Source organism: Eptatretus burgeri, chromosome 6 (assembly GCF_056783735.1).
Source record: "Eptatretus burgeri isolate ZD-2024b chromosome 6, Ebu_testis_v1, whole genome shotgun sequence".
Lineage (NCBI taxonomy): Eukaryota > Metazoa > Chordata > Myxini > Myxiniformes > Myxinidae > Eptatretus > Eptatretus burgeri.
In genome coordinates this window covers 49,143,224-49,169,948 of record NC_140966.1, presented here as the reverse complement: position 1 = coordinate 49,169,948, position 26,725 = coordinate 49,143,224, and the positions used below count along the sequence as shown (strand labels likewise).

At 46.2% G+C, this 26,725-nt stretch overlaps 1 protein-coding gene across 15 annotated transcripts in view; it reads left to right on the top strand.

Annotated features, from left to right (window-relative positions):
• Window positions 1-26,725, top strand: part of LOC147024733 (transcription initiation factor TFIID subunit 7-like) — a 59,126-nt gene that overhangs the window by 10,459 nt on the left and 21,942 nt on the right. For 10 of the 15 annotated variants that reach the window (XM_085884934.1, XM_085884931.1, XM_085884939.1 and 7 more), the window contains 2 exons: window positions 8,934-9,067; window positions 18,091-18,220. In XM_085884934.1, the coding sequence (XP_085741060.1) occupies window positions 8,934-9,067; window positions 18,091-18,220 (264 nt within the window). The remainder of the gene's footprint in view (window positions 1-8,933; window positions 9,068-18,090; window positions 18,221-26,725) is intronic. The other 5 variants (XM_085884941.1, XM_085884940.1, XM_085884936.1 and 2 more) reach the window with 3 other exon arrangements.

The following is a 26,725-nucleotide window of genomic DNA, read 5'->3' as shown; positions in this document are numbered from 1 at the left end:
CCTAGATAGCTCACCTTTCATTGTTTAAATGTTCAGAAATCGATTAGATGCGCTGCGGATCGATTTAATAGTTCCGGAACGAACAATGGAGACATCCCTCCCCCTCTTCTGCGAAGAGCAAGCAGAACCCTGCCGTCCCGTGACTCATGATGTCAACAACTCCCTCCCACCCGTGGATGAGCGGGGGATGGAGCACGAGGGCATGAGTCATGAGTCACGCCGGGAGCGGGGGAAGGGCGGGAGAAGGATAAGAGGTGATCTTTTCTTTGTTCGTGTTCGGAAGTTGATGAGTAAGCTTTTTGCTTCGGCAGAGAGTAGTCGTTCAGCAGACCGTCGGGTCCTGCTTGGCTTGCGTCAGGGTTGAGGCCTTCGGAAGCTTTTTGCTTCGGCTGGCTCAGTGAGCTTCAGCTGAGGCCTGGCTCGGGAGGAGGCTTTTTGGGGGCTTTTTTCTTTGGTGGTTCAGTGAGCTTCGGCTTCTGCTTGGCTCGGGAGAGCTTTTTACTTCGAGCTGCTTTGTTTGGAAGAGAGTTGAGCTGGTTGCTTGGCTCGAGCTGCGAATGATGGCTTCTTCTTCTTCTTCTTCTTCTTCTTCTTCTTCTTCTTCTTCTTCTTGTTGTTCTTGTTCTTGTTCTTGTTCTTGTTCTTGTTCTTGTTCTTGTTCTTGTTCTTGTTCTTGTTCTTGTTCTTGTTCTTGTTCTTGTTCTTCGAGCTCTTTGTTCTCCATTTTTGATCCCGGCTTGGCGTGACTCATCGACCTCTTCTTGGAGGTGGTTCCTTGGGGGAAGCGGCGCATCGACGGGAAGGATCGGCACCTCGTCTCACCAGCACGTGTTGAGAAGCATGGGAGGATTCGCGGGAGCTCGGGAAGGATCGCGGTTCACGGCGATTGGATCCAGCTCGCTCTCGCTGGAGCCCGGGTCCGAACAACTTGAAGACCACATGAGGTGGAGAGGTTCGAGACAGGCTCTGGGTTTCAGCTCACCTGTCCTCTGAGCTGGAGCTCGTTATTAAAGGCCTCTGCCACCATTTCTTGGGTGTGTGTGTGCGTGCGTACGTGTGTCCGTGGGCCCATCTAATAAGTAGGAAATTGTTAAGTGCTTTGTGTGCTGTAAATGTTTGCATTGCATTTCGTATAGACAGTCGTAGTTCTTTTGTCGTGCTTTTGTTGCTTGTATGATTGCATACGTGTTTTGCCTTGTTTAATTGCAAACGTGCTTTATTATAATAAATGTTCTTGTGTGAATGTAAACCTGTTCGTTGCGTCCTCTTCCCTTAATTGAGCCGCCATCTTGCACTCGGAATATAGTTGGTTTTATAATAGCCGGTAAAGTGATCGGGTCCAACGGGACTGTGCAATAATACCCCGCTCGGTTATCCCAAAAGGAAGAGAGCTGCTTAAGCCGCTCGTTTCCAAGCAGTCCCGTTGAGGTACAATCTCTCGGTAACCTACCTGCGCGAATAATTCGGTAAATCGAAGATTTGGCAATCAGACCCTGTAGCGCGGGTAGAGTGCGGACAAGGTTGTGGTGTGGTTAAAAACACACCCGTGGATGGTTTCCGGCATTGATCCGGAAAGCCGCAACTGGATTGTCCGTTCGGTGGGCGAAGCGACCGCTATTGGTTAGGCCTCGGTCACATTCGCCACGGTGGCCGTGGGGTTTCCAAAATCTACGGCCACTAGCAATTATACGGCGGCCGCAGTATTTCCACGGTCACACAATGTAGCAGTCACATGTTTTTATTTTTCAGGGAGCTGCACGGCGTATTTATAAATTGTGGAGACCGAAAACGTGGGGTTGCCATACGGTCTTTGATTTTATGTCGCACGGTGACCTTAGGGCGTTCCTACGGCGGTCATAGAATTTTCAAGGCAGACGCAAGGCGACCGCAGGGGGGCACTAAGGTGAACGTGCGGCCAGACGGACGGTAACGAATGGGTTAATTTATTTTTATTTTTTATCAGTTTTTTTTTTTCGGCTTGTCGAATTGCTACGGCGAACGTAGAAATGAAAAAAGTTATAACTCCGCGTTATAATTCCACAGCGACCTTACGGCCTGTAAAATATAGCCATACGGCGTAGGGCCACCCTGAGGCCACCTCAGATACTCTCTGGCCGCCGCATGTTTCTGTCAATTCAGAGGGCGTACGTCCGCCATATCCTCGCCGTAGAGCAAATGTGACTTAGGCCTTAGGTCTTAGAAATTGTGGAGACCGAAAACGTGGGGTTGCCGTACGGTCTTTGATTTGATGTCGCATGGTGACCTTAAGGGGGCCCTGCGGCGGCCATAGAATTTTCAAGGCAGACGCAAGGTAGCCTCAAGGTGCCCGCAAGGCGACCGCAGGGGGTCCTAAGGCGAACGTGCGGCCAGATGCACGTGCGGCCAGTGCGGCCAGGTAACGAATGGGTTAATTTTTTTTTTTTTACCATTTCTTTTGTTTCGGTTTGTCGAATTGCTATGGCGAATGAAGAAATGAAAAAAAGTTATAACTCTGCGTTATAATTCCATGGCGACCTTACGGCCTGTAAAATATAGCGAAACGGCGTAGGGCACCCTGAGGCCACCGCAGAAACTCTGTGGCCGCCGCACGTTTCTGTCAATTCAGAGGGCGTACGGCCGCCGTATCCTCGCCGTAGAGCAAATATGACTTGGGCCTTAGACGCGGTCGTTCACACGCCGCCGGGCGGGAAATCTCCAACGATATTCATGGAACTAAATAACATAACCAAATCTCAAACATGCAAATTATTTAAATACAACATATTGTTAGGAATTCGCACCCGTCGGCATGCGATCGGCCACGTAACTCAAATCGCGACACGTCGCCCACCGGAACGGACAATTCAGTCGTGACCCTCTTGGAACTACTGCCAAGGAGCTAGCCACGGGTGGGGGTTTAACCTCACCACAACCCAGTCCGCATTCTACCCGCGCGAAATAGGGTGAATTGCCGAATGTCGATATACCTAAGTACCCGCACGAGTCGCGTACCGAGGAGTTGTACCACCCCACAGGTCGACTACGGACACGAACCGCTAAAGCGGCTCGTTCCATGCTGCAGGGATAACCGAGCGGAGTTATCGTCGACCTCGACGGTTCAAATTATTTACCGGGTGTTTTAAACCCACTATCAATCTCTTACGTGATACAAGATGGAGCTTTCAATAAGGGGAAAAAAAGACGCAACGAAACGGGAAACAGTTCACACAATGCACATTTATTTCACACACACAAACACGTATGGCAGTAATGCAATGACACAAAATGCAACAAAAGGAAAAGCACGACTACCGACTATAATTATTTACAACACTTAAACAATTATACTTGTCGGACGGCGCCACAGCATTCATTCAAAAGCAAAGGAAACGAAAGCCACCCTCACAGGCAAGGAGGCAGACAGGTCCGTGGACCAAATGTGCGCGAAGCCTGGAGGTGCGGCCAGGTCCACGAGGCCAGGTCCAAAAAGGTCTTACCCGCGTCCTCGTGACACGATGGCGGGCAAGCCGCAATGTCCGCGCAGCTGCGCCCCGACTCTGTGCCCCTGGCGTGGTCGGTGAGCCCTCTCCGCCGTGTGCCGCGCCAGCACGGTTGGGTCGGCACCACGGTTCGGATGGGGAAGGAACGGGGCCCCCGGCACTATCTCAGCGCGGATGGGGGGGGGAATTGTTTATGCTCAGAGTCGAGCGAGGGAAATGGCTGGCTGGCTTGGTCGCTTGTAAGAGCGAAGGTGGGTCGATTCCACGACGAGATGAGCCCAGCGACCAGCGACGAGACGACACCACACTACAATTTTCCAACCTCGACGACGACCTCCGTCTTCACTCGACCCGAACCGCCGTCTTCACTCGACCCAAACCGAACGCGTCGCCTTGTGCTCGCGTCTTTATAGACTGGGGGAGGAGCCTGTATGCAGATTTTAGGATCAAAACACGATTGGAGGCGGGGCCACGCCACCCTCTGTTCAGCCATTGGTGTGGCAAAAAGGGGCGTGAGCCTCTTTTGATCTGAATTCTCTCCCGTGAAGAATCCACATTCATCGCGCTTGGAGGCGGGGCCATACCACCCGACGCTCCCCCATTGGACGGAGAAAAAGGGGCGTGAACCCTTCCTGATCCTTTTTTCTCCCTGAGAGGAACGCATTCGTACCCACGGCTCGACGCGTTCGGCATCAATTACCGAACGGGCCCTGGACAGCACGACGTTTGGTGTTGACTGGTGGTGTGGGGTCGATGGTTGTGGAAGGAGAAAGGCGAGCGTGGTGGTTTGTTTGCTGTGGTGGTTTGGTGGTTGGCGGGCGTCGTTTGGGAATGGCGGTGAAGTGATATTTGCTGGATGGAGTTGTGGAGGTAAAGAGGCAAGGGTGGTGGTGTTTGAGTTGTTGGTGGCTTAATGGTCCAAAATAACAATAGAGAAAGAAAAATGGCTAACTCAAAGCGTCGCAGCCCAGATGAATCACACATATTCCCTCTATACAACGGGTTTGGGCTAACTACACATGAACTTACCGATATACTGTATCTCACCTGAGGACCCTTTATGGTATCATGCGAATTTCCAATAATATATTCAACAATATATTCCGTAAAAATGTATTCAAAACAATTCAAAACAGTAGTATACTCCAATATAAATGAATGTTCTTGTCGTTAACGTGAATTACAACTAATCCGACTCATTGTCAGTCTCTGAGCTGTCTCCATTAAGATAGTCCGAGTCTGAGGCCAAGTCATTTGATATTCGCTGAATCTTCAGCGATGTCTGCCAACTGCTGTGGCAGGACCCCTCCCTCGTATCAAAGAGGCTCCAGCTTCCCCTCAACTAAAATCCACACATGTCCATTACTTGGCTCAGAGATCTCAAGTTTTGCAACATGGGCTCTTTTCCAAATGCCAAGTTGGAAGTTGACTCTCTGGATGTGTTGCTCTAGGTTCTTCTTGCATGGAGGGAGAGTGCCCATGTCAACTGTGCTCAAACGGGACGGACGATCATCATCTTTCGCATACAGCTCATTCATTTTCATGAACCGCAACTCATCGACGCTCCGAGTACGAGGTCTTCCATATAACGCACAGGTGAACTCGTCCAGGTCATCCATCAGGTCGCTGGGTACTTCCCACGTGTCTCCTAATCTAGCTAGAACTGGTACAAATTTGGGCAGCCTAGAAAGGGTCTTTAGTGGCTTCAGTGTCAAGGATCATTCGATGCAGATATCTCCCAGATTATTGGACCATATCAAGAGAACCAAGTTCATATGCACATCTTACCGCGTCGCTTGTGCCACTGTCTGCATTGTAGACGATGTAAGTTTGGAAGTTTCTTGTGCGGAATAATCTACAGAATGTCAATGAGTCCTTGTACTTCTCATGTTTCTCTAACTTAGCTTTAAGGTTTTCCCCACGGAAGTTGGGATTGGCGAAATCCGTATGCTGTAGGCTGCCGATATAAATGCTGGAAAGCTCTGACAGTTTGATCATGTGTTTGTCTCTAATGATATCTCTTTCTATGACTTTCTGAACTTCTGCAAAGGACAACTGTGTGCTTGCGCCAGGTTTGTTTGTCTTTCCTTGTCCTCTGTGCTTGTACTCCTCCATTTCTCTGGATTCTGTGTGTAGATAAACTGGCAGGATTTGTGATACTTCGTTTCTGTATCAAACAAATCATGACCTCTTATCTGTGTGAGTAATTTCTCGTCACATTTGTTTTCAGCTACTTCGAGAACTGTTTGCTATCCGTCACACTCAAACTGGCTTAAGCCTTCAGTGGTGTGTGTCCCTTTGATCTTGACCTTCTGTGTCCCCTTTGAGTTACAGAAGATGCAATCAGATGAAAACAGTACCTTGTCCCCTGATGAATCCCTCTGACAACTTGGAGCATGATGGAGTAGATGGATCTGAAGGAGTGGAGAGGCAACTGAGGTTCATGGTAAATCGTTGATAGCATTCTCTGTGATATCCGTGACACTCAGTCAGGGAATCTGGTATTAGGTCACAGGTACTTGTCATACGTTGGACTGATCCATTTGGTTGCGCCAGTCTCTTGTCTCGGATCTCCTTCAACCTTGCGAGTCGGGCTATGGAATCTTTGGTTGTGGATAATAGTGTTGCGGGCCGGGTATCGGCGCCGAGCACGACCGCTAGACGGAGCTGCAGAGTCGCCTCCACCGAACACCCGGAATCTAGATCGTACCTTTCGGAAAACTCCGAAAGTACGGGTCCCTTACCCGACCATGAATCGTCAATAATTACACCACGTGGTACAGAGTTATTTGCCAATCTTCAAAATACCTAAAGCTCCATGTGGCGAGTTTACCGAGTGTTCACACCCTCGACCGCCCTCGTACGAGTCGAGCCGTTAGTGTGCGCAACCCGAGCGGACGGTTGCCGAAATTCCGTCGGTCCAAACGTACATTTACAGCGGCAACAGCCTTTATAATTCACCAACACGCATCATGCTTAGCTAAAGAAGGAAACACAGCAACAAACTGATACATTTAACAAATGTATTTATTTATAATGGGGAAAAGGGGGAAGCACGCAAGAAGCAGAGTTATCACGACTAATGAGATGCAAGTATGTCCAGCAAAGAACACTTATACAATTCCTACATACAGACGGGCCCACACACAGACGCACACCCAAAAGAAACGGACCCAAAGTGGTCTTTATTATCTCTTCGGCTCGGAGGGAAGACGAGCTGAGGGACGAGAAAATAGCAGGCTACCTGGCCGCACCGCGCGGCTCGACGTTCGCACCTTCCCGGGGCACCAGTCGGCCAAGAAGGAACCAGGGCAGCCGACGCCGACCATGCCAGCCACAAGACGAGCCGAGAACTAGAGCACACCAGCGACGAGATGCCTTTCGCCCAGCCTCGAGAGATGCGTCTTCCCCTCAGAGCTCCAGCAGATCCTCACGCTCGACCAGATTCTGACGCTCTGGCAGATTCCCTCGCTCTCCTTCGATTCTCTCACTCAACGTCCCTTTTATCACTCTCGGGCATGGTTCGCTCCTCTTGACCCGCTCTCGGGCGCGGTTCGCTCAGGCGTGGCTCGCCCTCGGGCGCGGTCCAAGCGAACCGATTCATGACCATATTTGGGAATGGAATTCAGTCCGCTCATCATTGGGTGGGACACGACGCATTCCCTTACTTGGCGTGCAGCCAAGCGAATCGGTTCATGACCATATTTGGGAATGGAATTCAGTCCACTCATCATTGGGTGGGACATGACACATTCCCTTACTTAGTGAGCAGCCAAGCGAATCGGTTCATGACCATATTTGGGAATGGAATTCCATCCCCGAATGAATTCCGAACACCCGCATTCCAGCGAGCACGCGGAGCATGCCAGGAGCAGAGGGTTATTGTTGTTGTAGTTGGAGATGTAGGAGCCATAGTTGTTGTTAGTGATGTAAAAACCCTAACTATCAAAGTAACTTCGCAGCGCATGAACATTTAATTACCCATTAGACACAGGTAGGGAGCCCTAACTAAAAACACATACTTACCAGTATAACTGTTCTTTAGGACCTGTATGTTTGTGTGCACAAGGCTTCCAGATTCGCAACAATAGCACCATTGGGCCATATTGTAACCCAGGGATGTGCACAATGCATTCGGGCTCCAATCTGGACTTCGAGCCTCCATGACTATCATCTTTCCGATGCTTGGGAGGTGGGTCTTCTCCCTCCTGGCCGCCTTCTGCTGCTTGCTGGTCAGACATCAGTTGACTTTGTTGTACACAGCGAGTACGAACCTGAAAATAGAAGGAAACAGGACTTGAAACTTCATATTTTCATTCGGTGTTAATTATTGCAATGTTGTATCGCATTCTTAAATATTTCTGATTTGGACTGGAATATATAACTTAATTACCTTACTTAATTAACTTAATTACCAATAATTAAAACTTATCAGTTGTCAGACCATGAGAAAGAAAATACATCTTAACTAACCTGTTATCTTCAGTTGAACATTCAACCTGAATGTTTTGGAAATAAATCTTAAATAATATGGAAACAAATATCGACTGTGATGACTCGCTTTGCCGTTCAGGATACGGCCCATTCCCGCACCGACACCATTCCTGTATGTCTCATATTTCAAGAAATATAAGGTAATTAAAACTGTTTCTCACTGTCATTAAATAGTCTGTACCTGCAATAAAATTCATGTAATGTCAAATATATTCATTGAGGAATACGGAGTGTTGATTTTGTGTTTATTCGAAAGATAGGGAATATATATTCAAATGTATATAATTTCATTTAGATTTAATGTATAACACTGTTAGACATATACAGATAATCAGAATGCAATTATCTTCAATTTGATGCATCATACATGTATATTTGATATGATTTGGGCCTTCTGCATGCCATTTTGATTCCATCCATAAATTGAATTTGACGCAAATCGATAAAAGTATAATTTTAGGGTACCCCTATTCAAAAGGTCCAAACAGGTAGTGCATCCCCAAATTTTCAATGTTAACATTCATATTTGTGTTCAGTATATCCAGGGGATTCAGAAAAAACATGTTTGCTGGGAGGTTGGGGGGGGGGCGTGGTGCACGGTGGCCATATCTGGTGTGTGTGTGTGTGTGTGTGTGTGTGTGTGTGTGTGTGTGTGTGTGTGTGTGTGTGTGTGTGTGTGTGTGTGTGTGTGTGTGTGTGTGTGTGTGTGTGTGTGTGTGTGTGTGTGTGTGTGTGTGTGTGTGTGTGTGTGTGTGTGTGTGTGTGTGTGTGTGTGTGTGTGTGTGTGTGTGTGTGTATATATATTTTTTTTTAAGGCATGTCCAACCAGATAATAGATAAATGTTCCACTCAACAAACCCAGTTCTGCTGTCAGTCTGATTGGCTAATCAGTAACAGTTTTTTTTGTTTTTTTTTTGTGGTAAACTGAATTAACAAAGCTGTCCATGTATGGATCGGCAGCTGATGGTCGGCATGGTACAGTGCGAGTGGATGGAGTGCCATTGTCTGCACGCCTCGTTGACCTGCCATGCATTGTTGAATCGTTGAAAACTATTGACAAGAAAACCTTCTACAAAACTGCTGATATATGTCAGGTATTTGATTGTTGTAAAAATGACCATTTAAAAGTAGTCCTCAAAAGAAAAATCAATCTCTGTTTTTATTTTTGCCTTTGTTTCTTTGTCTTTTTGCCAGGAAGGGTTTTGTGGTTTTAACACCCTTGCATTCAAGGTGTCCTTTAGCTTTTTATGTGGGCTTCTCTGCACTAGTTTCATATAAACACCAATTTTTGTCACATTGATAGAAATGTGGTACTGTCCCAGGGTAGGGGGGTTTGGGCGGTAGCTTCATAAAACTTGTGAAAATCCATACCTGACCATTGCACACTGCTCTCTTTATCATTCAGCCTCTGTTTGGAAAAGGTTGGCTCCTCGTGACCTGCCTGCATTAATTTATTGGTGACAAATCGAGTTCACATGACTGTTAATTTGCGTGAACGACGACGTACATACATTTGTATTTAGAATTTTTGGGGGTAATTTTGCTGTTTTTATTTTCTTCTTCAACTTGGATAGCCATTTTGGTGCATGCAATTTGGATTATTCCTGGTGTTGGCTGAATGGTTAGTTAGGGTGGCAGGCTTTGGATCCAAGGGTCCTGAGTTAAAATCCCGCTCAGCTGTTGAATTAATACCAGGTGTGGCTAACTCGGCCTGTCATCCTTACGAGGTTGGCAAAATGAGTGCCAGCATGCTGGTATCCTGTATCGGAGTGGCGACCTGTCCAGGATTGTGCCCAATAGCCGAGGAGACTGCTTAAGCAGCACCAACACTCTGCGCAGAGTATGGTCCCAATCTTCTCCTCCTCCTATTTGGATTCCTTCAATTTAAAAGCAAGGTATCCCATGAAATTGGCCACTACCGGAAGATTCCCAGTCATGTTCACATTGTCAACAAAGACCTCCGAAAGGGAAGTGCATTAAATGCTGGTCACAGGAACCAGAAATTAAGTACAAAGCTTTTGTCCACAGCCTGATGGAGTACTGTTCTCCCCTCTGGGCTGGTGCTCCTGCCTCCCACCTTTCTCTGCTTCACTCTGTGGAAACCAAGGCATTTCGAATCATTGGTGTCTCCCGCGATGAGACTGAGTCTTTGGGCCTCTCACTCTCTCACCGCAGGCAGGTCTGTGGTCTTTCTATTTTCCTATTTTGTACCGTCTCCTCTCCGGTCTCGCTCCCCCTGCTTTTTCTGCGATTTGTCCCCACCTTATTTACGCAGGGCACTCAAGGTCTGTCAACAACCCCCTTCTGTTAAAACTACCAAAATCACGAATCACTGCTCACCTTCACTCTTTCGTTCCTCTTTTTTTCCCACCTTTGGAATAAACTCCCTCACTGTTCAATCCCATCCTTCCTTCCAGGCCTTCAAAACAGCTGTTCACCACCACCTCTTATCATCCCCCATCCAAATCCTCGATCTAACCCTAACCCCAAACCCACCTCCTTTAAATTACTTGCTTTCCTTCATGAAATTTCCTGTGGTGTCCATCTTGTATACCTCGTGTTCTCCGCCCCATCCCTCTCCCTTCCACAGATCTCATAATGTGTCTGTCTCCCCACTGTTTTGTCCCTCCCACTCCCGCCCCTCTTGTCTCATGCCCCCTTGCTGTGCGTTGTGTGTTAGCTCTCATACGAGCCTCGACAAGGTATACAAAAAAAAAGAAAAAAAAGTACTTAGTTATTTACCGTTATTCAGAGTCTGATGAAAATTTTGTTATGAATAAAGGAATATGTATACAACTGCATTCTTTGTTTTACAAACTTAGACATTTGAACTGGAAAATAACAAAAAACAGTCATGACTGAAGTTAAAAATATTGAGAAAATGACTTGTACGTTTGAGGCTGGATTGGGGCGAAACGTTATCACAAAGGGGAGCTTGGTATAATATTGCTGCCTATGAGGGATGGGTTGTGTCGGACTTATATTTATGCAATCTTGGCTTGTGAGTATGCTTGATTGATGCAGCATGTGTAAGCTGATTTTCTGTTTAATAAGTTGAGGCTCATATAAGACTTAACACATGACACACAACAAAGGGAGCAGGAAACAAGAGGGGGTGAGAGAGGGAAGCACAACAGTTGGGAACAGAGACATCAGGAGATCTGTGGAAGGGATAGGGATGGGGCATTGTACACAAGGTAAACAAGATGGACACTGCAGGGACTTTCAGTAAGGAAAACAGGGAATTTGAAGGGGGTGGATTTGGGGTGGATTAACAGGGGTAGATATGAGATGGTGGTGAACAACTGTTTTGAAGACCTGGAGGGGGGTGTGCGATTGAAGATAGTGTGGGAGTTTGTTCCTGACGTGGGGAAAAAGAGGAATGAAAGGGTGAAGGTGAGCAATGATTCTTGATTTTGGTAGTTTCACCAGAAGCGGGCTGCTGATGATTCCTGAGCACCCTGTGGAAAATAGGGAGACAGAGCATAGATAGAGCAGGGGGTGCAATGCCAGAGTGCAGTTTGTAAAGACAAAAAGATTACCAACTTGTCTGCAGTGAGAGAGTGAGAGCTCCAGCCCAGAGGGGTGAGCAGTACTCCATCAGGCTGTGGATGAAAGCTTTGTTTGTGGTTAAGAGCTCAGGTGTGCCAAGGAAGGACTTTGCACGACAGAGGATGCCCAGTTGGCGCCTGGCTTTGGAGGCCAGCTGAGAAATGAGGCTTTCCCAGGGAATATCATGGCAGATATTGAGACCCAAAAGCTTGAGTGACAAAACTTCTTCAAGAGTGTTGTTGAGAAAGTAGATTGGGAGGAGTGGGGCAGGGGGAAAGGGGTTCCAAACGCTCCTTTCGGAGAGACATGGTGAGAGTGTGAGATTTGTCAGGATTGAAAGACATGTTCCAAATGTTTGAACAGCTTATGATTTTATCCAGGTCTGCAGAGAGTGAAGAGGCTGTTGCTTACCAATCTGAGGGATGAGAGATGGTACGGCAGAGGGTGGAGTCATCAGCAAAGAGATAGACAGGATTTTATGGAGAGTTGGAAAGATCATTGATGAAGATTAGGAAAAGAACAGGGCCCAGAACACTGCCTTGAAGAACTCCAGCCTGGACAGGAAGAGAAGATGAGAGAATTCTGTTAAGAGCCATGTGTTGACTACGACAGGGCAAGGGGGTCTGCCAGCCACGAGTGTAGATTGCCTTGGATACAATAAGAAGAGAGTTTTGTGAGCAGTGTGGGGTGCTGGACCGTATCAAAAGCTCACAATATATCAATGGAGATGGCTCTGATCTCATGTCTGGCATTGAGGACATCCATCCATTGTTACGAAAGCAGAGGCAGCGTGTTCAGGGTAGAATGACCTTGTCGTGATCCAAATTGATGATCGGAAATCAAGCCATTAGAGAAGAGGAAGAATTTAATATTGGAAGCGATGATTGATTTCATGACCCTGCTGATGATTGGGAGCAGGCTGATTGCAGGGATCTGTTTTTGCACCTTTTTATGCAGGGCAGTGATGTTTGATTTCCAAGCAGATGGCAGATGACCTTGAGCAAATGAGAGGGTGAATAGAACAGAGAGGGGGTGAGCAAGTGCAGCAGAGCAGGTTTTTGAACACTATGGCTGATGCAATCTGGACCGATTGCAGAATAAGTCGAGGTTTGACAGCAAGATCTCCACCTTGTCAGGAGAAAAGGACACTGGGTAAGGTGGATAAAAAAAAGAGATGGGTTTGGGACACAAGATTTAGAAGCAAACAAAGAGTTTATGGCATTCAGCCTTTTCATGGGCAGTGTCGGCTGGGCAGCCATTTGAGGTAAGGGAGGGGATGGAGGGGGAACATACACCAGAAACAGACTTAACTGGAGGCTAAGAGGATTTGGAGGAGGGAGACAGGTTTGAGAGTTCAGACTTGAGATGAAAAATATGTTGTTTCCTGGCTCTCCTGAGGGTAGACACACACTTGTTCGAAGGTTTGTCGAAGGAACTGAGATTACCCTCAGTTGGATTTGCCTTCCAAGAAGCGAAGGCAAGTTGTTTCAGGACAACTGCCTCGCCACAAGCTTCAGTGAACTAAGGGCGGGAGGAAGGGTAGGACAATTGAAGACGAGAGGGGATAAATCTGTGCATGAGGGAGAGCAAATTTCTTTGAGAGAGAAGGGTGAGGAGGGAGATTTGAGGGAGAAGGGTGAGAGGGAAGAAGTGTGAAGGGGGAGATTTGAGCGAGAAGGGTGAGGGGGGGGGAAGATGTGAGGAGTGGGGAGATTTGAGGGAGGATGGAGGGGGATATTTGGGAGAAGGGTGAGGGGGGTGGAGATTTGAGGGAGAAGGGTGGGGGGTAGATGTGAGGGGAGAGATTTGGGGGAGAAGGGTGAGGCGGGAGTGGGATATTTGAGGGTGAGGGGTGAGCCGGGAGCGGGATATTTGAGGGTGAAGGTAAGTGTGAGTGGGGGGGGGGGAGGGGGATATTTGAGGGAGAAGGGTGAGAGGGTGAGGGGCGGATATTTGGAGGAGGTCGATTTGAGGAAATGGGGTGAATCGACACTGAAGATGGAAAAAGAAAGAACGATTGATGGTATATGAATATGCATTGCAAACTGGGGTTCTTGAGATTTTCAAGTCAGAGATTTGTTTAAAAACGTTTCTGGGGGGGGGGGGGGGTGGAATAATGGCCAGTTTAGAGAATGGAGAAAGGAACAGCTGTACGAGTTGGAAGTTTTGGAGATGGAATGTTTGACAGATGAAATTGGAATCAGCCTTTTCAAGAAGAACAGCAGTGAATTATGAGAGAATAGAGAAATCCAGACAGGAGAAAGAAGAAGTTGAAACATTTTAAAGTACGTTTGTTTTTTTATTTTTTTTAATAGTTAGGTCAGAGAGGGGTAGAGTTAAGGAAAATGTTGAAGAAAAGAACTGTTTAATTTTTGTTGTGCAATTTGTGTGAGTTTAGTGCAGCAGTTGTGTTATTAGCAGCAAAAAGGGTTGGGTTGATGGGTGGTGGGGCAAGCTGTGAAGGTTGGGCTTGTCTACTCGTTGGATGATGGGCCTGTATTTTGTGCTTCTGTTTCTTGTGGATTAATATACTTTTGAGCTGTCTCTCGACCTTGCACCTCTCTAACTATCGAGGGCCTTCTTCAAGGGCAAAATCTTGTAGCACCTGCAATATTAATCTCATTCCTCCACCTTGTGCCCTTCTGGAGCTCTCGAGATTCTTCTGAGAGCGGGATTTTGCAGCCGAGCACCACCCTGATGGTAGGTACCATGGCGGCTTCACATTGGATGAGCCGACAGAAATGCCTCAGCTGTTTGCAGGATCAAAACCATTGCTCGAAGAACGAGTGTCGTGGTGATGGTGGTCGTTGTGAATGTTCATTATCAGAGAAAATTTTCTGTTGAGTTTGTCATTGGAGGACTTTATTATCTGATTTGAGTTGTTGTCATTGTTGGAATTCTTGTGGCAGTGTTTTAATCTGAGTTGAATCAAAGCTAATGCCAGTGGAGTGGAGTGCCTGGTGTTTGGGGATCTGGGGTCTGTACCCTGAGTTGTGTGTGGCCAAACGTTGCTCCACTCTGAGCGGCCAGACTTGCTACAGTTGTGGAGTCTCAATCTCCCAAATGTACACATTGCCTCTGCCCCTGGAAAGGATCAGCAAAGCCTGTGGGAGTTTTGCTCCCCAAGTTTATTCATAGACTCCTTTGTTAATGACATCTTTCATCCTCTTTTCTCCTTCCTAAAGTGTCCCGGTTGGCCTTTAAGCACAAGTTTGGGCACCAAACCCAGGATGTCCATGCTGACCACCAGCTGCCCTGTTTGGTGAAGTCGGGAAGGGTTTGCCCTGCCCACGGATTAGGGCACATAATAATGGCGACCAAGAGGGGACGGACGAAGTGCATCATGGTGGAGGGGTGGGGGCAAACCTTATAAAAGTGGGTGTGCAGCGGAGGTGGGAAGAGAGACGAGCTTGGAACCTCACCTTGAGGACCTGCGTGGGAGTGCCGTGGGAGCTTTCTCTTTGAGCAACGTCCCTCCAGCACTGTGCTCCGCCACGCCTCATCCTGCCAGCTATGCCCATGTCTCTCCTCTCAGGTTGGACTCTAATTGCAGCAAGGCTGTGGTCGCTGCCTGCTCATGTCCTCCAAGTCCCTCGGGATCCTGCTGGGCATCGCCGGGTATTCCTGTCTTGTCACTCTATCTATTTGTTTATCTCACGTGGAACAATTGGTCATGGCAAGGCCATTTAAGGAATCTTCTGATCGTTCGTTGTTTCCTGGGCATGATAAACGGTAGTAGGTAAGATGTTTTATTGAGTCGTCATTGTGTTGCTTCTTGAATTCTTGTCGCTCGTGAACCAAAATTTGCTATTTTAAAATAAACCTGGTCTCGGGTGAATTTGGGCAGTCGTGATGATCGCAATTGCAATTTAGCAAAGTCTGTTGAAGGACTAATTGGTTATGGATGACCAGTGCTTCACACAAGACCATGCCGTGCACTTCACTGACTACACCCGGCGTGCGGCATCAGGCTATGGAGAGATCAGGTTAGCGCCGCATCGAATTAGCGCAAGGCATCGGCTGACTCAGAGGTTCCACCAGCACGATATCGTGGCAGTGGACATGTGATTCTGCTCGAGGCCATAGACACAGTCGGCCGTTGCTGCCGTTGTTGAAGTGGCCTGCCGAGTCTCACACCACGACCCTGGGATGACCCGCGTGGCTACAACAATCCCACTAGCATGATATCGTGGCAGTGGACATGTGATCCGGCTCGAGGCCATCGACTCAGTCGGCCGTTGCTGCCGTTGTTGAAGTGGCCTGCCGAGGCTCACACCACGACCCTGGGACGACCCGCGTGGCTACAACAATATGATTATATTTGGCTGTTAAGGTGTGAACCAATTTAACTCTTTACAAGTCTGGAGACGGCGATGGTTCACGAGCAATGTACACAGTTCGCCGTTTTTATTTTTTGACCTTCAAGGGGATGCCACGGGCAAACTGGCAGGAATCGGGAAAACGTAAATGATGAAAGTTGTAGTACTCGAAGAGCAATACTTGCATACCAACTTTCATTCGAAACAGTTGAAAACCCGAGGAGCTCGATGCCCAATTTATTGATTTTTTTTTTGACATTTTCTAAGTTCGTGACCTTGTGACCTTGACCTTGAGATGAAAATGAAAAATCGAGCTCCGTGGGACTATGCAGGTACCATTGGGCTAACCAAATACCAAAACCCCTTCCAGATTCGAGAAACACCCTCGGAGAAGATGTAACTTGAAATCGGCTACCCCCTAAAAACGCATGTTTTTTGGGCGTGGCTCCGCCCATAATGGGTGCACCACGCCCATTCTCAGGAAAACACAACTAGATCATGATATAAACCTCCCACCAAAATTTTTATCAGGATCGGATCAAAACCCACGGAGCTATGCTTGGGACAGACAGACAAGCCGGTAGGTGGACATGGGTAGTCACCCACCCAATAGAACCTGACGCGATGGGCCCGTTCGATGGGGAATGACCTGATGATTCTAGCTTCAGGGGTTAATGCTGCAGATTGTTTTTTCGTTAAAATACCCCCACATTTAGAGGTTTTTCGGCTGTTGCTAGGCAACGGAGGGGTCCATAGCAATGGTTCTTTCTCACACATAACTAGAACATACCATGAACCTTCCATACCAGTTTCATATATATCTGACTCAGTCTCTGAGACATAACGAACTTCGTTTTTTTTATTGTTTTCGACCAGGATTCATTCAAAGTCGATCTTCTCCGACAGTTTTCATCGGATCCGGCTGGAAAATTTTGACAATATGGCTGAATGTACTGCCCACAGTTGCTCATGGCCTGATTTTTGATTTTTGAAAAAATAATTTTTTTATGATTTTTCTAAAATTTCAAAGTTCCGTTGCTAGGCAACGGTGGTGTCCATAGCAACGGTTCTCATTTGCACACAACTAGGTCATGGTATGAACCTACCCACCAAGTTTCATCGAAATCGTCATTGTATTCATGGAGCACTGGACCGGACAGACAGACAGACAAACATATCGACGGAAAAACTGATAAGGGGAGAACAAATTTCAAAATGTTTAAAAACTTTTTTTTTTTCGACTCGATCGACTACCCAACAGACACACCCATAACGAATATAGTGGTCACTTAATGACTTGTGAACCAAAAAATATTTCACTTCCTACATGTTGTTCTTATGCATAAATGTCCTAAAATAAATTTCCTCCCCACTTCTTTGTTGTAGACACTACATATATGCTTCATCATAATTTTTGAAATATGGTGCCTTTCGTCCCTCCGTATGCAGCACAAGGCTGCGGGTAGCATCATTGGCTGAGGGTGCAGCTGTGCCACTGATGCAGTGCCCTCTATTACCAGCACACTGGTACTCATTTTGCCGACCTCGGAAGGACGACAGGCTGAGTCAACCCCACCTGGTGCTAATTCAAAGGCCTACAGAGGCTTGAACTCAGGACTTGAAGGTCCCAAGCCAGCCACCTTAACCGCCAAGCCAACACCAGGCTTGTGCCTTTGTTTAGACTCCACTTTTGGCACCTTTAGCCAAATATTCACTTTAATGTTTGACATGTTGATCTAGTTACAGCTCACGATGGAATTTTTCTGCAAGTGTTATACAGGACAAAGATACCTGTTGAAGCTCAACGTACTTTTGCATGATTTCTGAGGGTATTTGTTAACAGTGGAAAAATTAATACCATGTATGGGATTTGAACCTGAGATCCCAGTGCTATGAGGCATGCTCTAAACAAGCCAAATGCCGTGATGCTGCCAGTGGCTCCTTTGCATTGCCAATGCCTGCGGCACGAACACAACTAACATTCTTCGGGGGTGTCAAGAGACCGATCAAACTCGGAATTGTCTTGTTGGTACATAAGCAAGCTGTTGTATCACAGCATAATAATTCCTTCAAAAGGTATACCTTTGACCCCTGTCCCACTTTCTATTTTGGATTTGCATGACATAAAATAAGGGTTCCAGTGTAATTTTTCAGCATTGACCCCAAATGGATGCTATAATTTGTCGGTGATCATGCTATATTCGATCTCATCCAGAAGGACGTCTCTCTTGCTGTGTGCTCCTCAGATGCTGATATGCTCCACAGATGGTGACCTTTGTCCCCCAGAAGAAGAAGTAGATGAAGGGGGGCAGAGTGTTACAGTCTCACGGCGAAAAGAGAAGGAGCGAGAGAAGAAGTTTCTATTCAACCATGGATGTAAGGATCAAATTGTGGATTCATTGAAACAATTGCCCATTAATTGTACCATTCTACAAGTGTTGTTAATGGGGGAATTGGTGACTGTTATCGAGGATGTGACTATAACTGGACATATTTTTATTCTGCTTATTAAAATAATGGTTGTCATCATGTTGGGATGCCAGTCTACCTCAGAGGTTGTAGCAAGCTCAATCTCTGATGTTGTCTTGTCTGTGTTTGATTCCTACCAGAATGGGATCGGTCCACACAATGTTGTCCTGATGCTTCTCAGAGAGGCTATTGTGTTACAAAACCAAATCCTTGCCCAAATCTGTTGATCTCCAACAGCCGAATCACATGCATGGATGTAATGCAACCAGAATCCAGGCACTACATAAAATGTATAATATTATTATATACACCACAGGTTAAACGGAACTTAGAAATGAACAAGTTATTATTATTTTTTAAAAATAGGACATGGTATTTTTGGTTATTATTTCGAATAACATTTTATTTAAAATGTTTGTTATTCAGATATTGAGGTTCATGGAAGAGCATTTTAAAAATACACATACAGTACTGAGCGAAAATTTGTTGTGAAATTTATGGAATTTGTTTGTTACCATGTATAATACGTCCCCAAATATAATACGCACCCCCAAATTTATGAAATATATGGAATTTGTTTGTTACCAAATATAACACGTGTCAGGGGTGATACATGCACCTTGGGGTTTCCTTCCCTTCAGTGTACGTATTGTTACGAATTCGCGCCCGCCGGCGTGCGATCGGTCACGTAACTCGAACCGCGACAGCGTCGCCCACCGGGACGGGCAATTCAGTCGTGACCCTCCTGGAACTACTGCCAGGAGCCAATCACGGGTGGGGGTTTAACCTCACCACAACCCAGTCCGCATTCTACCCGCGCGAAATAGGGTGAATCGCCGAATGTCGATATACCTAAGTACCCGCGCGGGTCGCGTACCGAGGAGTTGTACCACGCCGCAGGTCGGCTCCAGACACGAACCGCTTAAGCGGCTCGTTCCGCGCTAAGGGGATAACCGAGCAGAGTTATCGCCGACCTCGACGGTTCAGATTACTTGCTGGGTGTCTAAACCCACTACCAATCCCTTCCGTGATGCAAGATGTCACTTTCAAACGAAGGAAAGGACGCAACGAAACGGGTCACAATTTAACAAGCACTTTTATTTCACACACACAAGGCAAGCACGTATTCACAGCCAGACAGTAAGAATGCACATATAACAGCCAAAGCAATGAAAGCAACGCAGAGCTACCACCGAATAAAGCAATGTACAAGGACTGATTCAGGTTTACTTAAAAGACTGGCGCCAGACACACATTTACACAAAAAGCAAATAAAAGCCACCCTCATCGGCAAGGGGGCAGACAGGTCCGTGAACCAAATGTACGTGGGACCTGGGTGAGCGGCCAGGTCCACGAGACCGAAGGGGTCTTACCCGCGCCCTCGTGGCGCGATGGCGGGCTAGCCGCAATGTCAGCGTAACATGCCTGACTCCGTGCCCCTGGCGTGGTCGGTGAGCTCCTTTAGGCGTGCGTTGCACAGGCACGTGTTGGTCAGTCGACACCACGGTTGGGGTGGGGAACGGACGGGGTTACCGGCACTATCTCAGCGCGAATGGAGGGAATTGTTGATGCTCGGGGTGGAGAGAGAGGAATAGCGGACGCTCTGTCCCACTACCGGGGCCTTGGGACCGCACCGACTCCGGCGAAATCTCGCCCCTGAGCCCTCTTCCGCGTCCCTGCTTCACTCCGCGACTCGTCCCTCGACCTCAACTCCGAGCTCCGTCCCCTTCGCCGTCCGATCCTCGCAAACACACGACTCAGACTCCACGACTTCGACCATGACCCAACAACGATAACCTTGACGACAACCTCCATCTTCACTTGACCAGCCGCGAGTCGCCTTGTGCTCGCTTCTTTATAGACCGGGGGAGGAGCGTGTATGTAAATTCGCAGATCAAATCGCGCTTGGAGGCGGGGCCACGCCACCCGATGTTCAGCCATTGGTCGGGCAAAAAGGGGGCGTGAGCCTCTCTTAATCCGAATTTCCTCCTAAAAGGAATCCACATGCATCGCGCTTGGGGGCGGGGCCACACTGCCCGACGCTCGCCCATTGGACGGAGGAAAAGGGGGCGTGAACCTCCCCTGATCCAATTTCCTCTCCCGTAAAGGCATCCATTTGTACTCGCGGCTCGACGCGTTCGGCAACAATCACCGAACGGGCCCTGGACAGCACGACGTTTGGTGTTGACAGGTGGTTTGGTTGATGGTTGTGGAAGGAGAAAGGCGAAGGTGGTGGGGGGTTTGCTGTGGTGGTTTGGTTGTTGGCGGGCGTCGTTTGAGAATGGGGGTGAGGCGATGCTTGCGGGGGGGGGGGGTTGTGGAGGTGAAGGTAGTGGCGGTTTGGTGTCGTTGTTCGGGGGCGTTGTTGGTGGTGGTGTTTGGTTGTTGGGGGGTGATTGGTCCAAAATAATGATAGCTAAAGAAATATGGCTAACTCAAAGCGTCGCAGCCCGGATGAATCACACATATTCCCTCTAAACAACGGGTGTGGACTAACTACACATGAACTTATCGATATATCTATCCTGAGGACTTTTCCGGTGTATTGCAAATTTCCACAGCCGTAACAGTATGTTGATCATGGTGCCTAACCCAGCGCGTTCTCTCACGACTGCAATCCAACCTTTGAGCTTTCCGAGTCTGAACAAACGTATTTGTTGGCTCCCACTCAAATGGATCTTTGTCAGTTGGTGTGTGCGATTTCTGAGTGACGTTTCAGTGACATCAACAGCGTAATATTTTTGAAACTTGTATTTCAAATAAACACACAAAGTCAAATTAGGAAGTTCACCATTACATACAATGTCCAACTCCGATTCCTGCATGGAGTTGTTTCAGTCGCCCAGTGTCCCAGTCCTGCTGGCACAACTCGTATATGTTCACCTCGTCCACCAGGGCTGTTGAACGATTGAGTTGTCGTGTTGTTCTCTCTCGTATGCTAGTCCGTCCAGGATGATTCAAGAGCTCAAAGGAATTCTTTCCCGATACACAATATTAAGGAGTTTTAATCAACCTAATTATAATCGGCTCCACGCATCGTTAACAACTGCTCTGAACATGGACAAACATTTTAAAATTGTCAGCATTGCATATGTGTATGTATATGTATATGTACAGTTAAGCCCAAAATTAGTCATACCCTTACCAAATTTGGAGTATTTTGAATCGTGTTATTTGAGGAATGAGTTTCTTCTGGCGTAAGTTGCATAAGAATGTGACAAACAGCTGAAAGAATCACTGCAAGAGACATTTCAAGAAATACATTGTTTCAGAAGTATTTTATTGATAGATTTACAAATAAATGTCATGTCCAGAATTATTCATACCCTTGCTTAGATCAGTTCAAAGTCACATTCAGTAATCAATGGAAAAGCCTCTGTTTATGATTACAGCCTCCAAACAGTTTTATACTTGCACACAAGGTTTTTGCATCTCTCTTCAGGGATTTTGGCCCACTCCTCCTTCGGGAAGGTCTCCGTGTCTTTGAGGTTTGAAGGCTTCCTTGCCATCACTCCGGTCTTGAGCTCCCTCCACAGATTCTCAATTGGGTTGAGGTCCGGACTTTGGCTTGGCCACTCAAGAACGTCTGCATCATTATCCCGGAACCATTTTTTGACTGACTTGGCGGTGTGTTTTGGATCGTTGTCCTGCTGATACGTCCAATGCTCCCCGAGGTGAAGTTTCTTTGCGGACTGTTTGATGTTTTCCTCAAGGATCTTGATGTACTGCTCCTTTTTCATGATGTCATCCACTTTGACAAGATTACCAGGCCCACTGGCTGGGAAACATCCCCAAAGCATTGTGCTCCCACATCCATGCTTGACAGTCGGGACTTTGTTCTTAGGGTTGTATGCTTCACCTTTCTTTCGCCAAACGAAAGCAACATCTCTGTGCCCGAAAAGCTCCATTTTCGTCTCATCCGACCACAGAACTGAGGACCAAAAGCTTGGATCTTTGTCCAGGTGAGCTTTTGCAAAGGCTAGACGAGCCTTTCTGTGCCTTGGATGGAGGAGTGGAGTCTTTCTTGATCGGCGTCCATGGAGACCCCCCTTGTGCAACGTCCGCTGGAGTGTCTGCCTTGATATCTTGGTCCCAGATTTGCCAAGGTTGTTCAGGAGAGCCTTAATAGTGATCTGTGGATTGTTGTTGGCCTCTCGCCATACTTTTCTTGCCAGACGAGGCGACACCTTTGGCTTCCAACCACGTCCTTCAATGTTTTTTTTTTACAGTGTGGAACTCCTTGTACTTCCTAATTATGCTTTGTATGGTGGCAACTGCCACTCAGAACTGCTTCGAAATAGCTTTGTAGCCTTTCCCCTCCTTGTGAGCATTCACAATGCACAACCGAAGGTCCACACTGACTTCTTTCTTCTTCGCCATGCTGAGAATGACCTGAGAATGATTGCATCAGTTCCCCTTAATTTATACTCTAAAAGTAGAGTGTTGTTCTATAACATTCCTCACTGTACATTCAATAGACCACATTTGTAATGCATTCAGATTGTATGCACATATCTTGGAATAATTGCGTAACATTATAAAGAATCTTAGGAATATCAAAAGCATGTGCATTATCACAAACATTGGCCTCAATTCTGAGACTTAATATGGGATATGAATAATTTTGGACAGGCATAAAAACAGAAATCTTAACATTTCTATTGTTATGCTAATAATGTTTCAAGAGCTAAAATATATGTGGATTTGTACATGCCAACTAAATGTCATTGGGTGAAGTGAAAGTTCCACCACTCCAGCTTGGAGGGATGAGATGAATGCAAAACTCCGATTTTTCATAGGGTATGAATAATTTTGGGCTTAACTGTATATATGTATCTATAAATATATGTATATATTTATCTATAAATATATGTATACGAGGTGTGTTCAAAAAGTATCCAACCTTAATTTTTCATGCGTAAACAAATGAAGCTCGGGAGGCGTGGTTTGGTGCACATATGTAGGCGATCATAATCCATATGCGTGAATATTTTCCCGCCTGCACAAGCTGTCAGTCGCCGACAGACTGCTGATGGGTGAGGAAGTGTAAGTGAGCGCCGTTGGATTTTCGTTTTTGACAAAATGACGGATCACTGTGGTCTCATCGCCAGTGATCACTGTGATGAAGAAGTTGGGATCGTTGTTCACCGTCTCCAGCATGTCCTGTGCGATCTCCAAACGGAGTTGCTTCTGCTCGATCGTTAGCAGCTTTGGCACGAACTTCGCTGAGATTCTCCTTAAGCCCAAATCCTCAGTCACAATGGAATGAACGGATCCAATGCTGACGCCCGCCTCGTCTGCAAGTTCTCTGATCGTGATTCGACGATCCTGCATCAGCAGGGTCCTCACTTGGTCAATGACGATCTCATTTTGGGATGTTGAGGGCCTAGCAGAACGTGCTTCACTTTCCACTGATGTGCGACCATCTTTGAAGCACTTGTACCACTCTTTTATCTGTGTGGTGCCCATTGCTTCGTTCCCGAAGGCCTGTTGAATCTTGCGGATCGTTTCCACTTTGGAATCGCCAAGCTTTACACAAAATTTGATGCAGTAGCGTTGTTCAAGTTTTTCCGTCATTTTGTCAAAAACGAAAATCCGACGGCGCTCACTTACACTTCCTCACTCATCGGCGGTCTGTCGGCGACTGACAGCTTCTGCAGGTGGGAAAATATTCACGCATACAAATTAGGATCGCCTACATACGTGCACCAAACCACACCTCCCTAGCTTCATTTGTTTACGCACGAAAAATTAAGGTTGGATACTTTTTGAACACACTTCGTATATGTACCTCTAAATATATGTATATGTATAGGGGAGAGTGGAGCAAGATGATCCCTGGGGCATGATGATCACCCCCTCTCACAACTCCAATAAAGCTCGCATTGGACAGTGGCACCACTCAACGATAGATCGATTCACTACAATTCCACTGTGGAAGGCGCATGACGAGAAAAAAACGCTGCATTCGTTTTATCAGAAAAACATAATTTTCCTCCTGAAAAAGAAATTTTTTAAATCATCGGTGAGTACGTTTTATCTCTATGAATAAGTGTAGTAGGAATGGTATCTGTATATAGGTAGATACGTAGCTTATATGCCCATATTGCGTGTATGTTTTGCCTAGCTCATTGCTGTAATTTATGAATGCCAGACGATTTTGTAAAAATGGCAGCGGTGGGGCAGGATGATCACTTGGTTGTGGGGAAAGTTTATCAGGTGATCAGATGACAACAATGGTGTTATTGAAGGAGACTTTGTAATTACAAAAATAGATGGGAAAAAAGTGTGATCAATTCTGTACATAGACGATGGGGACAATGTAGAGACAATCGATGACGATGGATATGAGGGAGTCTTTCTCCGCAAAGTACCTTCTCATATGAACTTCGATCGACCTACGTTCATCGTGGACGAGACAGATTGTGGGACTTTTTCCAAGGAGGACATCGTTAAAAAGCAACCTCCACCCGAATTTTTAAAGGGAAGCCAGAGAAAATCAAAGCAACTGGTATTCAAAATTGATCTCAGTCAGTGGGAGTTGCGAATTTACACATTAAGACTGGAACACAAAGATAAATGACATGAAAATGGACGTTCGTATCCGGTTATGTATGGGACAATGTTTTGGAAATATTATGTTGGTATCCAAGATAGATATACTTATATATGTATGTATGTGTGTATATGTATATGTATATATATATATATATATATATATATATATATATATATATATATATATATATATAATTATTTTCCGTTCATTAAAATTCTAACACATCGCTTATTTAGACTGTCCCCATGTTTCCTTAGGACCATGATCATATTTCCCCATAGTGATGATCGACTTGCCCCAGGGGTAGGGCAAGTTGAGCATTTCGACCACAAATTTTGAATTGCCTTTTATAGACATTCAATGATCTCTAATATTCTCGAAATTGGGCAGTTACTTGGGGCGATAGATGGACTAACGAATGGCAATTAAATGGTGTTTGGCTGGCAAATCATCTGACGGCAAAACTGACAAAACCAAAAAAGGGACCATCTTGCCCCACTCTCCCCTATATGTATCTCTAAATATATGTATATGTATATTTGTATAAATATATGTATATATGTATATCTTCTCTTTTCGGCTGCTCCCGTTAAGGCCCAGTCACACCTTGACGTTTTAACCAGCAATGGCAACATATTAAAATGTATGTAAAACGCTGGCTTACGTTGAACTTTTGATGTTTTTTTTAAAGATTCAGACGTATTCATAACGATTTGGTCTTATGCATAACGTATTAGTAACAGACACAGAACGTTTCGTTGTGTTATAACTAACTTATACCAACGAATGCTGAGCCTGTTGTCGGCCTTCCCAACCTATGCCCAACGATAGTCTAACTTAGGCATAGCGCGCTGCACGCATCGCCAACGATGACGTGACGTAGCTTATTAAAAGGCTGCCGCACAATGATTCAAATCATAACCGCCGCAGAAATGGAAGTGTCAACATCGCAGTCACACCTTGGCGATCTTGCCAACGTATGCCGACCTCTGAAAAATGCGTCTAAAACACTGGCGCACGTCGAATACGGTATGGGTAAGTTTGGTATGCGTGAATAGAATGCTAAAGTACGCTATCGTACGTCGTATTAAGTGGAGTACGTTTTGTAATTTTAAACATGTTGAAAATTTTACGACGTACTTGCCGTATGAAACACGCTCCGCATGCGATGGGAATAAGTTGTACGCACGATATGCGATCGTTGACACACATCGACACACGTTACTTGAAAGGTACTCGTAAGTCTAAACACGTCAAGGTAATGGTTAGCGTCAGTGTTCCAGACTCCCGGTTTTTTTTTCTTCGGTGTGACGGTGTTCAGTGTACAGTGCGGTTATGATTTAAATCGTTGAGCGGCAGCCTATTAATTATATTATATTATAACCGCACTAGAAATCGAAGTGTCAAAATCACCATCATACCGAAGGAAAGAAGAAAAAAAAATAATAAAACCAGGGAGTCTGGAACACTGACGCGAACCATTACCTTGATGTGTTTCGACTTATGAGCACCTTACAAGTAACGTGTGTCTGTGTGTCACCGATTGCGTAACGTGAGTACAACACGTTACTCATAGGTTAGAAATAAGTTTCGGGTACGCTAAACATTACCTCGACGTGTTTCGACTTATGAGTAACTTACAAGTAACGTGTGTCGACGTGTGTCAACGATCGCGTGACGTGCCTACAACTTATGGCCAGCGTTATGCGGAACATGTGAGTCATACGCTGGCATAAGTCTTAAAATTTCAAGCATGGAAAATTTGAGGACAACCGAAAAGTACATTTAAAGCCAGCGTACAACGACGTATGGCAGTGTTTTTCAGCGTGCTCTCAATGTTATCAAAACTTACC